Below are 16,536 nucleotides of genomic sequence, written 5' to 3'. Positions count from 1 at the left end.
AATAACACCTGTCTCGCACCCACCCTACCGCGCCTACTGCGAACTGGTGATGTCCGTGCACTTCGATCCCGTTTTGGTAACATTGAACCGTTCTTTCTTCTCTCCTCCCCTTCCCTCCTGTACGACGGTAGGCGTAAGCGCAGTAGGTAACGGTGGTGGGGTGTGCAGTGCAGGTTCGCGCAGGGTTTGTGTGTGTGTGCGCGCGCATGTCTTAACCAACCGCGGCTCGGGAGAGAAAAAGAACACATTTTTCTGCCCCGGCTGGTGGTAATATAAGGTGTTATCAAATATCATTTAAATTTACTAACCTATCCATTATCCTTAAAAGAGAAAGGTTTGTCTTTTCTTATGTTTCTTCTGTATTGCGTCCTCTTTTTTTGTCAAACCCCCGTTTCCATCCTCGGTGCCACCGAATCATGCCACCCCACTCCACCCTCTGTAGTGTGCCAGCTTTTTATGGCGTTGGATGTGCGTGGGCAGTAGGAGTGGGGGGTGAGGGAGAGCGCATAAAGGGGTAAAAAGACTAGATCGAATATAAATATATGGTGGAGCGGGAGAGGAGGGGCCCCACGTGCCCCTCCCGTGTGATTGGGGTAGTAGAGGTTTTTGAAATAATAGCTACACCAAAAACAACTCAATTCGGGGGGAAAACTACATATGGGGTGGAAAGAAAAACTGGCCTCTCGCGAAAAGGTCCAACACTAACGTGCGAGAGGCGCTGGGTAGGTAATTAAATGTCTTTTAAGTGTTCGAAGAAGGTTCCGTCCGTCTTAACGATCGACAGCTATAAAATGGGACGCGCAATTTCGCTATACAGTACAGCCGCTTACACGTTTCTCTTTCCTAAACGCTCCATGGCAACCACGACGAAGAAGTGGTACATTCGGTCCTGGATGTTTCATCTACGGCTGTCTCTCTCTCTCTATTTTGTGAGGTAGCAGAGCTTTTAAATGTAACAGTGCGTGTTTTTTCTACTATGAAGTAAGGCACATAGGTTGTTGTTACCTCAGTGTGGGTGTACTGAGTGTGAGAAATAGTAGCAGCAGCAGCAGCTGAGTTGGACGAAACCGAAAGCCTAAAAAACTGTACGCTATCTGAGCCACGCGATTCCCAACGTTTATGCTGGCCGATTGCAGTAGGATCGGTCGAAACAAAGGTCTTACGCAAAGAGCTTTTACAGGTCTATACAAAAATATTGTCTTACTATCACAGCTAGGGAACAAGTTTAAGTACAACTGAGGGGAAATAAAGGGAAATAATCTGTGCGTAAAAAAAATGAAAGAAGGAAACACGAAAATTAAGAAAAACTTAGTAAAACAATACGAAATTCAAGCTGGAGATGGAGATGTAAAATCGTAAATTTTGCCTAAGTTTGCGCAAAACCGTTGCGCTGGCGAAGGACGGTGTGGGTGACGGGGCCTTCCGAATGCCACGCTTGTAGATAGGGGTGGGGGATGAGGGGATGCTTGCGCGTATACACTCCAACATCAACTCGTATCTCGTATTAGCACTAGCGCCATTACGGCGTATGTATAGTTAAATAGCGTTAAAACCTAATGTCTTTTTTCAGTAAAATTCCGCAGCATTTTGCCTTTCCGGGCAAGGGTGGCTGCATGTTTCTTCCTCTCTTTCTCTCTCTCTCTCTCTCTCTCTCTCTATCTCTTTTTCTCTCATTTCCTGGCACCATGTCTAGCCGGTGTTGGACTCCTTCCTTCCTCTCTCTCTCTCTCTCTCTTTCTCTCTCCTCCCACTTGAGTACGGCACAACAGCGTCGGGGTCTTTTTTAAATGTCTTTGTCAGATTGTTTGGTCGTTTGGGCGGATGGGTGGTCATCCGGTTTCGAATCGTCCACCTTCCCATCGGGTGCCGATTTGGGCCGTCCGTCTTCGACACCGTCCGTCTCGCCCGAACCCGTGGCACCGGTGGTGGCATCCCGCTTGCCCGGCGTCGCGCCCAGTTCGGCTGGCCCACCGGCTGGCGCGGGTGGCGTGGTGGATGTGGCCGGGTTGCAGGCCTGCCCTGCCTGTGCTAGTGCCGCCACCGACACCGTTTGGTTGAACAGCAGGGCGGCCGATTTGTTGTGCGCGGCAATCGACTGCAGGAACGATGGTAGCGGACCCTGCGCTGTTAGGTTGGCAAGCAGATTGCTTGCTTGCTGTTGTTGCTGCTGCTGCTGCTGTTGTTGCTGGTGGTGGTTCAGGATAGCTGCGGCCTGCTGCTCCGCCAGCCCGTCCTGCTTCGCCAGCTGGCTGTACGCGTTGCCCTTCGAGCGCTTCCGCTTCGTGTCCGGATCGCACGGGCTCGGTGTGCCCGGATGGCGGTAGGAGACGTGCTTTCGCAACGCATCCTTGCTCCGCGACACGTGCGAGCACACCTGGCAAGCGTAGCTGCGAAATTGGGTAAGCCACAAAGTTACACATACAAACAAACTTTCCAATAAGAAAACAATCTCCCCCCCACTCTGATACTTACCGAACGTTCTGGTGCGTTTCCAGGTGCACGCGCAGATTGTACTGGTTGCTAAGCTGCTTGTTGCAAATGACGCACGTGGCGTACAGCTTCGACGAGGGAGGCTTCTGCGTGGCTGATTGCTGTGATGACTGCTGCTGCTGCTGCTGCAGCGCGGCTACCTGCGCCGGATGGGTAATGTGAAGCGTTTTGATCAGATTTTCGTTCGCACTGGCGGGCGAGGAGGAGGGGGTGAGCGCGAGCAGCGACCCGGTGCCGGGTGGTGCGGTCGTCGTCGGTGACGCGGCCGTGCCGAGCGTGGTGGCGGTCGCGATCGAAGGCGAAGCGCGCAGCGCGTTCGCGTTCGAGGCGGCGTTCGGGTGCGACGACTCGAGGCTAAAGTTTTCCGGCGTCTTGGAGGCGCTCTCGTTCGTGAGGAAGTGATGGTGCGCCAGGTACGGGTTCTGCGTGCTGCTGACCGGCGTCACGGTCGGCGGTTTGCTGAACAGGTGCAGCGGCAGCTTGTTGCCGGACTCGGTGGACTGTTTCAGCGTTTCGATCAGGCTTTCCGTGATTTGTTCCAGCTTTTTGCGCTTGCTCGTGGCCGTGTCCTGGGCGGCCAGTGTTTTGCGCGTCGCGGCGCTCGGCTGGGAAACGCGCCCCGCATCCTCCAGCCCGGGCGTTTGTGCGGTCGGTGTGGACGGGACGGAACCGTACGATTGGTTGAGCTGATGGTGGTGCATGGTGTCGGAAAGGTCTTCCTCTTTTAGCTTCAGTCCGAGCAGAAGCGGTCCATTTGCGGACAGTTTGCAATCCCGACCGTTGTCGTTGCCAAAGCTGCCGAACAGTGCCGACTCGACGACGGACCGGGCGTCACCGGCAGCGGCGGTGTTGTGGGGCGAGTTCGCGTGCTGCTGCGCGTAGCCCGCCATGCGTACCGGCGTGGCTGACCGGTTTAGATGGTGCTGTTGTTGTTTCTCCTTCAGCAGAGCGCTCTCGGCGTGCAGGTTCAGTTCGTTCAGCTTGCAGAGTGCTTCCGCCGACATTTGCTCGTTCCGTTCGGCTTCAAACCGCGCGTAAAGGTCGCCGGACTTGCTGGTGGAAAGATTGGCTGCGATTGTGTGCGCGGCGTTGTTGCCGGCGAATCCTTCGCTGTGCGGGGCACTGCCCGTGCCGGCACTGTTCGATGCTGCCGCTCCATTTGAGCCGCCCGCGTTGGTGATCAGATTGAGTGCCTGCGCCCCGTGGCGCATCTCGAACAGGTCCGCCCCGAACGCGTACGGGCGGGCGAAGTAGTTGTCGACCGGCGAGGACACCTTCATCGAATGGTACGGCGACGGTACGTCGGAGTCCCGCGACGACGACGCTTCCGTCGACGGTGTGCTGGATTTGTTCGGGTTCTGGAAGCGTCAGGGCAAACAACCGTGTTATACACAGGGCGCTACAGAGTCATGCATTGTACTTACGCTGTTAAAGTCGGCCAGCCCCTTGATGCCGAGCGTTTCGGCGAGCGACAGCAGGACGGATATCTGCGCCTCGTACACGTTCACCTCGCCCGAGTACATGAACGTGATCAGCGCGGCGACGGCGTGGTACGATGCGCCCGGCAGCACCACCACCGGGTACTGGGCGCCATCGAGCGTGCGGAACAGCTCGGAGAAGAACGTGCTGCAGGCGCTCAGGACGACCCGGTGCGCCTTAATTTTCTGCCCCTCCGCCATCAGCGTCACGTCGGTAAGGTGCGACTGGTCGAGCAGCAGCGGCAGCGAGCTGAGCAGGCTTGCCTAGCAGGATAGGTTAGAGCAAGTTTAGTTGGTGCGGGGCCGGAATTGGGCATTCAGTCTCTCTCTCTCTCTTACCTGATGATTGTGCCATCGAAGGCAGAACTGCTGCGGACTTGAACTGCCCGCTGCTCCTGGCATTCTTCCACCACCTCCTCCTCCACCGCCACCACCACCACCACCACCACCGACACCTCCTCCTCCGGTGCAGCTACCGGGCCGACCTCCAAGTGGGTGCGTGTTTGCGGTGTCCATTTTTAAAAATAAAGGCCAATTTTAGGTCACTTCAGCGAACGGACGGAAACGCGCGCTGCAAACGGTATCGAGAGAAAGGAAAGAAATGCGAAACCTTTTAGCACATTTGCGCGATGCACACAAGCGCCCAAACGCTCCAACGTGTGGCGAATCGCCGTACGCGAACGAATGCGCGAACACGACAATGCCGATCAAACGCCGATCAAACGCACAATCACAGACACACAAACACTAGTGGCGTCGGGCGCCCTTCGATTGGCGATTTTCGCGCACATGGCGACGAGCTTTTCGTTCCGTTTCACCCGCTTCTCTGTCTTCCCGGGCGGGTCATACGATGTGTACGATCATTTCGCTGTGTGTGTATGTAGTTTGTGAGGATATTTCCTTCCCATGTTGCGTGTGCGATACGCACCAACCACTTGTTAGGGCCGGTGTGTCGTGGGAATGTTTCTCCCCGCAGCTTGAAGAGCAGATCCCCGGCCGGAGGATGGCACACCGTCACCGTGGAATGTGGAGCTCAGGGCAACTGACACTGAGACACAGTCGTGGTGGTGGTGTTGTACACAGACACACAACTACCGATGGGGGGGGGGGAAGGGATTTTCGCGATCCGTATCGCTGAGCGGCTCGCGGAAAACAGAGAGCGAGAGAGAGAGAGAGAGAGTGTCACAACGATCGTGTGTACGATCGTACGAGTTCCATTCGCTCTCTGCTGGGTGGCGGAAAATTTGGACTTGATCGGACGGACAAACGGAGATAAAGGAGGGGGGGGGGGAGGGAGGCAGCAAGCAACAAAAATAACGCCACCAAGCGAGAGAGCGAGCATTTAGAAAACACATCGCGAGAGGAAAAACACATCTCGTTGGATGGCGAGATGTGGCACACGATGGAAGACAGGGCCGGGAGGGGGGCAAGGTTTCTCCACGCGGGCGGGTGGTTTATACGGATTTCTGGGACGCGAGACACGGTGTGATCGTGTGTGTGTGTGTGTGTATGTGTGCAAGATCGGTTGTGCAAGATACACGGAAGCGCGGCGCTCGTCTTTCGGTAGGAGGTTGTGATCTTTAATTTGTTCTATTTTTCCCTTCTCATGTGTACCCCCACCCCTCCCCTCCCCCCCACCCCATCCGTTGGGTCGCTTGGCCACCCCCTCCTCCCTTCCAGGGTGACGACGAAACGCGACAAAAAGACAATAAGATTATTTTTAGAGCCACTGTTTTTGAGCAAAAGTAAGAGGCAGGAAGTGATTTGGGTAAGGGGGAATTAAAACAAAATTGAAACACAAAATACGGTGTAATGTTTTAGTAACTCTCCCCTCCTCTCTTTTTACCAGCATAACTTCGATCTTGGTACGATCTTTGTTTGCATGCTTCTTCCTGTTTGCTTTCGCGGAGAAAAACCACCTGCCGAAACAAAAGGATGGCAAGCATAGGCAATAAGAAGTCAAGTCATCATAAGAAAGCACAAAAGGAAGCGCCAATGATTGACAAGGCATCAAGCGCAGCCACCAAGCCATTCCGTCTGGGGCGTTCGTTAGACGCTCGGATTAGACACTCCCACTTGCTGCCGTCGGCCGTCGTTTCTTAATGGAACGTGGGTTTGGCAGTGGGAATAAATTAACAAAAAACAAAAAAACGAATAATTTCCCGCAACATCAGTACACCAAGGTTCTTCACACATGTGATTCATATGCACCTTGACTGTAAGGACATTGACTGGTGACGACGAACCTCTCCCTCCGATGTCACTGTAGCACGTCCTACCAAGAGCTCTGAGTGTTTGTGAATTTTATTTTTTTTTCTACTCATTTCCTTCCGCCCTTTCGTCACCCGGGCCATGGAAAATGGACGACACCGTTTGCTGAGGCGGGAGCAGGAGAAAAAAAAACCATCCCCTCGAGTGTGTCGATCGACGTTTACGATCGCCACCGTCACACCGCCACTTAAACGACCGAGCGCGTGACAAACGGCAAATAAAATACAGACCTACACACACACACGCGCGGTCCGGGGTAAAGAATCGACCGTTGGACAAAACACTGCCCAGTGACGCGGTGGGAGAGAGAAGGATAAAACGACCACACTCCAACCACCCTATCTGCTGGGAGGGGTTGGAGGACAGGGGGGGGGATGGGGTTTGTTGTTTTTATTGCTCCACCGATATGCGCGTCTCGATCTCGTCTTATGGGGAGGGAGATGGATCTAGATTTTCCCGCGATCGTCCTCGATCGGCAGCAAGGAGGGAGGGATATGGGGCGGATAGATGACAGAGCGAGAGAGAGAGAGAGGAACTGGCCAAATGAACAAAAATACCAGCACCACCGGGACACACGGGATGGAAACCGCGAAATCCGAGGGCATAATCACACCGGGAACAACTCACACCGAAACAATGCATGGCGGCGCATACCTTTTTGCCACTCTTACAGACACTAAAACACAAGCACACACACACAGACATACAGACACGGAACCCTTTTAGGTAGGTTGCGCTGGTGTGTCCGTCGCCCGTTCGTTCCCCGAAAACTGTCAGCCAACCTAGCCAGCCAACGCCAAAGCCAACGCCAAAACCAAGCCAGCCAGCCAGTTTGTCAGTCTGTCACGGCGCACGGGATTTGTATTTTTAAATTTTCCATGCTCGTCTACCGTACGACTGCCTGCTGCTGATGCTCGAAAAGGTTGCCGCTGGCTGACTGACTGACTGGCTGGCTGGCTGACTGGCTTGCCCGTGTGTTTGCCCGTATTCCGTTTGCCCACTGCGCGCTGCTGGTTGATAGAATTTCTTAAAATAAATCCTCCCAGAAGACAAAAGCTGATGATAATGCGGCAATCGCTTTTTTGTGAGCCACCCCCTGCAGCCCCCCCCTCCCTTGCTGGTTTCCCCCCTAGTTGGTGTGCAAGATTGTGTGTGTGTGTGTGTGCGCGAAACTCCGCTCTCTGCGTCGTGTACCGTTGGAAATTCGACGTCGCCATGATCGTTGCCGACCCATCCGCTGCTCCGCGCTACAGCCGTGTGGATTCAACGAGCGAATGTCACCGAACGCGACGAATTTCCACCCGATATCAAACGAGAACAGGACAAGCTGTGTGACGGTGGGTGTGTGTGTAAGAGTGTGAGAGCATGACACAGAGAGAGAGAGAGGGAGAGATGTGGTGGAATGAAAACGGGGAAAGCGAAGACGCAGGGTTAATGAGTAAGCGTAGAGCAATTGCCAAATGCAAGTACGCAACGAGAGGCGCGAACTGCTGCTACGGTATGTATGTTGTGCTGTGTTGTTGCGGAATGTCCGATCGTCGACGGTCCTTGTCCGAGTCAGCATCGTCAGTACGTCACGCGTACGTGTACCAGCGATCCGTGATCGACTTACGGGAAAACAATAGCCACTTGTGTCGAACAATAACACGAGAAAATGCTTTCCCTGCAACAGCTCTACGAGCTGCATGAGAAAGGCTTACATTAGAAGAGTTACTTTAGTTGTGATTTGTGTCCAAAACGTTGATAGGTCAAGTCGTTGTGCTAATTCTTTGTTTGCTAGTGTGTAGTACACAAGCTCAAGGAAGAATATGATAAAACTGTCGTATGATCTGTGTGGTCCTTGGATGAATCTCTACAGTTTATGGATAGGAAGTAAGGTTTGAATGTTTTTGATTAACAATCCGCGCGGACTCTACTCGATCTGTTCCAAGAGTCGCAGTGATGAGGATCAATCTTTTTTGATAACTCTTTCGTTGTCGGTAAATTTTGTCTGCATTTTTTCGGGTTTTTTTGTTAATTTTGTCTGCAAGTTCAAATTGTTCACGTCTTGTAGCATTCTTTTTCTCAAATTAGCTAGGTTTGAGCTGCTTTGAGATATCTTAGTGGGTTTAGTGGGTCACAGAATTGATGATGCAGTCAGATACATTGGATATGTATGTACTTGAGGATAACTTACACGGCTTGTTCTTTTTTTGCAAAAATTATATTGAAATGTAGCTCTTGTTGTTAAATTTAAAGATAAACATAATCTAGAATATGTTCTAAATATGAATTTATACATTTTCAGCGAAACAATCAACAATGCCCCAAGGTAAAGGGTTTCCGAAGGTTTTTCTCTTGTTTCGCCACATTTTTTGGGATTCGTTCCACGATTTTTGGATCATTTCCCACATATTCAAATTGTTTCTACGATTTATTTGCTTCGTTCCAACAGTAATGAAAAATAATATTTAAAAATTGTAGGAAATGGGAAATAATTGGCAGAACAAATTTAACAAAAAACAATCAGGAAGAATCAACACTTCTTTAGAGACAACAAATTAACACCAATGAGAATCAAATACCAAAAACTGTTAGATTACGATGGCAATCAAAAAAAAGACAAAGAATTTGTATCATTCCCCTTCTTACCCATAGATATACTAATCACTTGCCAACGGAAATATGAGCAAGAATGTACGGCTTTGAAAAATTCGTCGAGAATTACTTTCTTCTCATATCCGAGAAGTTTTATGGAAATGGTATCGGACAGCACAGGCTATTTAAAATATGGTACTTTTAAATATGGTTTGGTTCTGTTCCATTGTAAACGCCTTGTTCACAATGTTGTTAAGAAATTAGGAAAGCATGAAAACCCTTTCCATACAACTTTGAAATGAATGATCACTTTGTAGACTACTTTGAAGACTTCGAAAACTGCATAACGTAATATTTTAATAAAATTAATTTATCTATTTATTGGTTATACAATTGTCAACACACAGTTCCAGAAACTTCGTAAAACGTTCTAAACAAAACGATCGTCTTGCAGTCAAAAAACGATCACTGTGATGCCTCAGATAAAATGATACCTTAGAGCCAAAAGTTGGCGGAAATGACTGTAAGATAAGTCTTTAGGAAATCCCGGTACATATATTTCGTAGAAATGATAACATAATCCCCCCTTCTTAAGGTGTTCTGTCCCTCTCGACTTAAAGACTCATAACACACATATTCAGAACTTTATATTACTTAAGAACTTTAAAGATACCTACAAAAAGTAGAACATCACCAACCTGGAATTTGGTATTATTCTAGTTAATGTCTACTATGAAACCACAATTCCTCCGATCGTTTTGCAGATAATCAAAGGTGATCGTACAATAGTAGCAAAACGCTTCACCACTACATTATCCGAGAGGTTTTGTGATTGACATACTCCAATCCAGAACTGGGACAGCACGGAGCAGCAAGTTCTAAATATGTGACATCTGCTACGTAAATCCTGCTATCTGACGGCGCCGGGTGGTCGAGTGTGTCTCGTGCCCCGAATCATCAATTCCCCCACTCATCCCTCCTTTTAAGATTCTCCAAATGAGGAAGTCATTTTACTGCTACGGGTTGACCCGAAAAAAACACACACACACGCACCACGGGACTTTGGTGTTTGGTATCGTTGCATTTTTCTGTTCTGTGTTCTGTGAGCGGAGTTTTATTCTTGCTCCCGATGCTCCTGTGTGTTGTAGTACCAGCTGCGAAGAAGCTGGGAAGATCCTACTACGATAGTCCAGTGTATTTTTAGGACCGCTCCTCTCTCCACTCCCGCTCTGCCCCATCTTCAGGCAGCCATTATTCGCGTCACCGTTCGATCACCACCGTGTATCACGCAGATATCTCGCAGTGTCTTTGGCCCGACTGACTTGAGTGGCTCGAGTGTGTGTGTGTATGACTGTCTCTCGCTCTCTATCGCTCTCTCTCTCTGTCGCTATCCGTGATTAGATTGCTATCTGTTTTGCCTGTCCTGATGCCTGGCCTGGCTGGCTTTGGCGTGAAGCGTTCCTAATTTCGATTCTTCGACACACTCGGCTGCTGATCGTGGCTGTGCACGAGTGTCTGTTTGTGTGAGTGTGTGTGTTTTTTGGCCATACAACACCATGAAAAAAAACGCACTTCTGTACACCACGTTGGAGCGATCGGTGAACACAGGCGTGTTGTGCTGGGCGCTGTGCTGGTGGTGGATTATGTCACATCACGCTCGGCAAGCGATCAATCACGCACGAACTCGCGTGAAAAATGTGTTGGTTGGTATGTCGTTTTGTCGATCGCCGATCATCCATTGGCGGTTTTGCAACCAAAAGGGGATCGGCGAGTAGGAAAAAGGGCACTGATTGCAGGAGGTTTTTCAATGCATTTTTTCGAAATGGGGTGAGAACTTAGCGATGATGCTAAGGAAGCGTACAAAAAAAAACCCTATCTGCATTGTTTTGTTGTACTGTTGTAAGATCATAAAAGGACTCTTAGCAGCATTAGCAAAGCCATAGGCAGGGGAGTGAAATCGAGAGCATTGTGCCCTCGGTGAGTGTCCTTTCGAAAACACACATACACAGTACGCGGACCATTGCCGTCGGTAAAGGCGCGATCGCGCAAAAACCCACTACTGCAGCCTCCTATTCACTACTTTTGGCCTCCACGAGCCAAGCAGCGGGCAATCGGCTGGTTTTTCATAGCACGGCAACGACAGACGACGACGACGACTACGCCGACGGACAACGACGAGTGTGTGATTTATTTGTCATGTTGCTGTTGTTGATGCTGATTCGTATGTGTGTGTGTGTCATTTTCTTCTTCTTTTTGTTCGCTCTCTTTAGTGCGCGCAAATGGATAAAGTAGAATTAAGTTTATTTTTAACCCCCTACGTCTCTTCTCGGCCATCGTAATTGAATCAGCCCAAAAGCAGCCTGCTCAAAACCAAAACAGGGTGGTTGGTTGATCGGAGGGGATGGAAAATGGTCACAGCAGCAAGTGTGTGTGTGTGTGTGTGCTGAGAGGGAGGAAGGGGAGAAGGGGTCGACGGAAAGAAGGAAGTCGGGCAACGTAACGCGAAAAGAAAAATTCCTTCAATTATACCCCCCACTCGACAGTAGCTGGCGATCCTCACACCGAGTGATGAGCGTACACTGTAGTGTCTTGCAGTGAGTCAGGCCAATCTTCCAAGAGGTGTCCAAGAAATTATCGTTGCAAGCTTGCCTGCTCCAGGGCGGGACGTTTATATCAACTAAATGGATTGGTACGAAATTGGCCAACTCACGGCAATACGCTGGGCTGTGGGAGAAGCCAACCATTGATTTGGGCTTGTTTTGGGCGTGTCATTGTGATTCGTGCGACGATTCCAAACTTACATTCGATTTCCTTTCAGCTTTTGCCCCCCGTCGTTGTACACGGTTGGAGGTGTTTTGCGATGTGTGCGCCACTATTTCGCGCACACCGCGTGCGGCTGCATGTACACTACGGAACACTGAACACACCAATCCTGTGTGTGTGCGCGTGCTACCAATCCTGTAAAACTTCCTGCCTCACGCGCACATTCGGTTCGGGGTCGACTGGATGAAAACGAAAACCAAAAAAAAGGACAAATTTGTAAAGAAACACTATTCGCAACGAACTAAAACAACGCTCCACAACACACGATCGATACAGTCCAGGGGGGTGTCCAGGTTTTGCACACACACACACACGCGACCGTTCGCTAAGCCACCAAGAAGTAACACGCCCCGGATGATCCGCGCAACCCAAAAGGTGCATGGAACACGTGTTCCAGCGGACGTTCCAGACGGTGGCGGCGGTCTGGCTTCACAGCGTGGACCCGCGCGGGGTGGCACATGTTGCGGGTTTATTTTTATATTCGCTACCACCACTTCAACACACCACGCGCCGTACTTCGTGCGTGCGCACCCAGAAGCGATCGTACATCACTCGCGCGCCTGAATGGGGTTTTTTGGTGTTGTTGTTGCTTCACTATGGACAGGCCGGCCGCGACTATCAACACACGAAACGATCACATCCCCCCCACAGTCCCCTCTTCCAATCCCCTGCGAAGAGTGCGCACTTATATCACATGCTGTGGTGGATTTGCTTTTTTTTCGCTTTTTTTGGTGGTGATCCGTGCCAGCAAAAGGTCCTCGGATTACCCCCTATATCGATAGTTGCTTAAGAAAAAAAAAGAAAAACAAACAAACACAGGCACACAGAGTGGAGAGTGGTGTTTAATTGCTTTCTTATCGCTTGCTCACATCGTGATCTTTACCGCGACCGATCGACCGTTGACTTTCTTGATGGTGGAGCAAAGGTGATGTGCGCACTGATCGTGAACGACCAGGCGCTTCCATCGGTCGTTCGGGGGAACACAGAACGCACTGGTGGGCCTGGGCCACACACACACACCTACACACGCACACCAAACGCAAGGAACGTATAAAATACAAAAGCCCCGGGACACTGCAACTGCTGCTCAGCTGCCACCTAGTTCCTGCGTGGAGCCCATTCCGATTCAATGACCCTGTTGTTGCGCACAGATTGAAGCCGTCCCCCCAAAGGATTATGTGAGCAGAGGCAGACCCGCACCCCGCGCCAATTCTCGAGCCAATCGAACCTACTATCACTACTACTGCTGCTGCTGCTGCTGCTGGTCGAGGCTGGGCACGACAGCACACACCGTTTAGCGCAAACGATCGGCGGACCGCGAATGAAATGGCCCTCCCTCCCGTGGACGGACGAACGATCGCTGCGGGCTAGCAGTGCATGTGTGTGTGTGTGTGTGTGGGCAAAAGGGGGACAAGAACACCCATCTAAGAGAGAGAGAGAGCGAGACACAGCGAGAGAGTGAGAGTGGGTTGGAGCGAAACAGCCGCACGCTCGCCAATGTTGGCTTGGATGGACTGGCGCGGCAGCGAGCGCGTGTCCGGACCGCAGCGCAGCAATAAATAGAACGAAGAAGCGAACGCCAAACGTCGCCGTCGTCGGCGGCCCTCCGTGTGTTGTGCTCCGGGCTGTGCCAGCGCGTTTTCCATTTGGCGCAGTGTGGACGATACCGCCCCGACGAGTGCGGCAGACGGTCAGGCAGGGAGACGTTGCGCTCGCAGCGACGACGGCGGCGACGGTTGCGACGACATCTTTTTCCCCCAAAAATCCAGGCCGAATTGTACTATTTTTAGTGGCAACCCGCCGGTGCGGGCCGCCGCCGCCGCTGCTGCTGCTGCCGGCCAGCCCTGGAGAAAACTACAACTACAACAATGCGCAACGCGCCGCGCAGTAGTGACAGTCCGGGCGAGTCCGCGCACTTCTTCTTGCGGGCAGTGTGGACTGCGCCAACAGGTCTTGCTGCTGCTGCTCGCGGTGCCGCCGGAGCGTGCGAACGTGTTGGTGGTTTGGGGGGGGGGTGCTCCTAGCCTCTGGGTCTCCGGCGTGACAACCAAGCGTCTCCATTCGCACCTTTTGCGCACCAAAATTGCCCGACCGAGCGGCAGCCGCAACCACATCCAGCCAGGGGTTTTTGAGACACTCCACACGGGCACGTCCATCAATCTGCCATGTCCATCGACGCACACACACACGTAGGTCCCCGTGAACTGTGTGGTGGAAGGCTGGGGGGGGACGAGGAGGAGTAAGCAAGTTATGTGGATAATTTCCTTCTTGGGTCGGTACGGGACGGTGTGAGCTTACTGCAATACGCACACGCACGATCGTGCCCGGTCGTGTCCGGGATTTTCTTTCCTTTTTTTACAACTCACAACTACAATCAGCTCCAAATGTGATCTGTGCGCTGATCGAGATCGGCTCCAATTGTGTGGGGGGGTGTGTGTTGTTGTTGTTGTTGGATCCCAAGGGAAAAGTGTGTGCCATTGTGCGTGTGTGTGTGTACGACTTTACCGTCATCGTCAGAACAAAAAAAAAACTCTCAAGCGGACACCGAGAAAAACTCGAAACAAGAGATGAGATTGACACCGACCGAGTGACGATCGATGTGTGATCGTGATTGTTTTCCTCGCTTTTCTCCACTCTCCCTCTTTGTCGTCACTCTCGCTCGCTCTCTGTCTCCCATTGCATGTGTGTGCTTTTTTGCTATTCCGGGAAACCGGGGAACCAGTAAGAATGCGCATCGGTGTATGCGTATGAGTGAGGGAAAAGGTAGTGCATTTTCCTTCTTCCTTTTTCGAATCTCATCACCACCCTGTGTAATTGTTCTACCTTCACACACACATACACACAGAAACATCGATTTTAATCAGCCGCATGTGCTGAAATTTTAGGCACTTTCACCATCGTGCGGTGGGAAAATAGACACATTCACTCACACTCGACTCACGCCTAGCCACGTCGTTAAGGAAATGGAACTAACTGCACATGGTTACGGAACGCGCGTGTGTCTTGTGTGTCCTGGATCAGCGGGAACGGGTTGCGAAAAAACAAACACACGCACACACACACTAAATTAACTACCTAATGGTGGCTACACAAACGCTGAATGCCCAGCGCTGTCGCCCGTCGAGCGCTGTCTTTTCGGTCTTTTCTTTTCGTTCGTTCGATGTTTGAAAGTAGATTTGTGCGATTGACCCGTCCGGTAGTGCGCTACGCTGACGGATGTGTATGGCGCTTGTGGCCCCGTGTTAGCACGAGAGGCGAGAGCTCGTCGTGCCCAACTCACACTTGCCGATCGACTGCCGATCTGCGGACGGGACGGAGCTGCGATGCGCTCGTTTACCGGGAAAAACATTTCCCGGTGAGAACCGTGTCGTGACCGTTGGCGTTTTTTTCTTCTTGTTCTTTCCGCGCAAGGAAATTTCTGCCAGAGTGCTCCCGAGAGCGGAGCGTTTTTGGTGGTCGTGAGCGTAGATACACGATCGCTCGGAAACGATTCACAACATTGCCGATCGCAACTATAGTACGATGCGGCGGTGTGTAGTAGCTACGATGCAGTTTAATGTTGGCTTGCTGCGTAGTGATGATCGTGTTCGGCAACATGTTTGGTCTAGTATTTGCAGCGATCGTGATCGTACCGGTGACATTTCATAGTGTTCCAGGGATTAGTTAATCTCATGCCACATTATAGAGCGAGTGAGTACCTTAAGGTCAACCATGTGCGTAAATTATTGATCGACTATTGATTTACTAAAAGCGTAATTATTTAATAAAAACTGTCTTATTACTAAAGCCTTTTTGAATATTTTTAACTCACTTGAGAGTTGAATTTATTTTGTGATGTACTCAATTCAATCAAAAACTTATATAGTTTCCATGATTTTTTGGTGCGTTCCCACGATTTTTTGATCGTATCCCATAGATTTTTGGTTCGTTTCCATAATTTATTGGTATTTTCCGATTGGATATCAATACAATTGGACCAAAAAATTCTGGGAAACGGCCAAAACATCGTGGGAACGCACCAAAAAAATATAAGAACCCACCAAAAATTGATGGGAACCAACCAATAAATCGTGGGAAACCCTGTAAAGGCACTTTACTTGTCATAACGCTTAATAAGGACTGTTGAAAAGATGTTGTAAAGGTTAATATGGAAACTATTTTGTTGGCTGGAAGTACAAATAAAATGAGGCCAGTTTGGTGGTACAGTCGTCAACTCGTACGACCTAAAAAAACATGCCCGTCATGAGTTCAAGACCCGAATGGTCCATGTCTCCATACGTAGAACTGGCTTCCCTGCTATGGATAATCAGTGCTATGGAAACTATTTTGTTGGCTGGATGTAGAATTACAAGAAGAAAATCGCATCCCCAAATAGACCGTGCCGCCATACGTAGGATTGACTATCCTGCTATGGGGGGGAAATCAATTAGTCACTGAAAGCCAAACCCACAAGTGGGTACAGGCAGGCCTTGACCGACATCGGTTGCTGAGCCAAAGAAGAAGAAGAAGAAGAATAGATAATAATAGCAGCTATTTTAGTATTTAGTAATGGTCTCTTTTCTCTATTGTACATTTAATTGGGAACGAGTCAATTCCTGATATCTAAAAAAATGCCATCTAGTAACCACAACCAAAGAACGGTGATATCTATGCGATCGACGATCAAGTTGTCGATGTGTCGATATGTGATCACCAAATAAAAATCTCACAGAAATAAGTCGAGATCAAAATGTCGGAAAATCATTTTTCTAAAAAAACTTTGACATTTTTGCATACACCGCATATTTATAGAAATATAACCATAGAACCTGCAAAATACGTTCAAGCAGCTGTCTCGACCAATACAGTGTTCACATCGATCACATCACGGTTTCGTTAGGAATATAAAGTTTGATTA

At 50.2% G+C, this 16,536-nt stretch overlaps 1 protein-coding gene across 11 annotated transcripts; it reads right to left on the bottom strand.

Moving 5' to 3' along the window:
• Positions 1 to 892: 892 nt before the first annotated feature.
• Positions 893 to 14,925, bottom strand: LOC120896315 (broad-complex core protein isoforms 1/2/3/4/5). Of its 11 annotated transcripts, none has more exons than XM_040300325.1 (6): positions 14,715 to 14,925; positions 11,618 to 11,818; positions 4,308 to 4,539; positions 3,915 to 4,232; positions 2,473 to 3,848; positions 893 to 2,387 (listed from the first exon to the last, which is right to left on the bottom strand). In XM_040300325.1, exons 3-6 carry the CDS (start codon positions 4,482 to 4,484, stop codon positions 1,784 to 1,786), a joined length of 2,475 nt encoding a protein of 824 aa, XP_040156259.1. In that variant the 5' UTR covers positions 4,485 to 4,539; positions 11,618 to 11,818; positions 14,715 to 14,925; the 3' UTR covers positions 893 to 1,783. The 11 variants fall into 11 exon arrangements, with proteins under 11 accessions (XP_040156259.1, XP_040156262.1, XP_040156263.1 ...); XM_040300328.1 differs by lacking the exon at positions 14,715 to 14,925 and adding an exon at positions 14,570 to 14,703; XM_040300329.1 differs by lacking the exon at positions 14,715 to 14,925 and adding an exon at positions 12,868 to 13,362.
• Between the last annotated feature and the right edge of the window lie 1,611 nt (positions 14,926 to 16,536).

Source organism: Anopheles arabiensis, chromosome 2, assembly GCF_016920715.1.
Source record: "Anopheles arabiensis isolate DONGOLA chromosome 2, AaraD3, whole genome shotgun sequence".
In the NCBI taxonomy this organism is placed as follows: domain Eukaryota; kingdom Metazoa; phylum Arthropoda; class Insecta; order Diptera; family Culicidae; genus Anopheles; species Anopheles arabiensis.
This window is presented reverse-complemented; position numbering and strand designations above follow the sequence as displayed.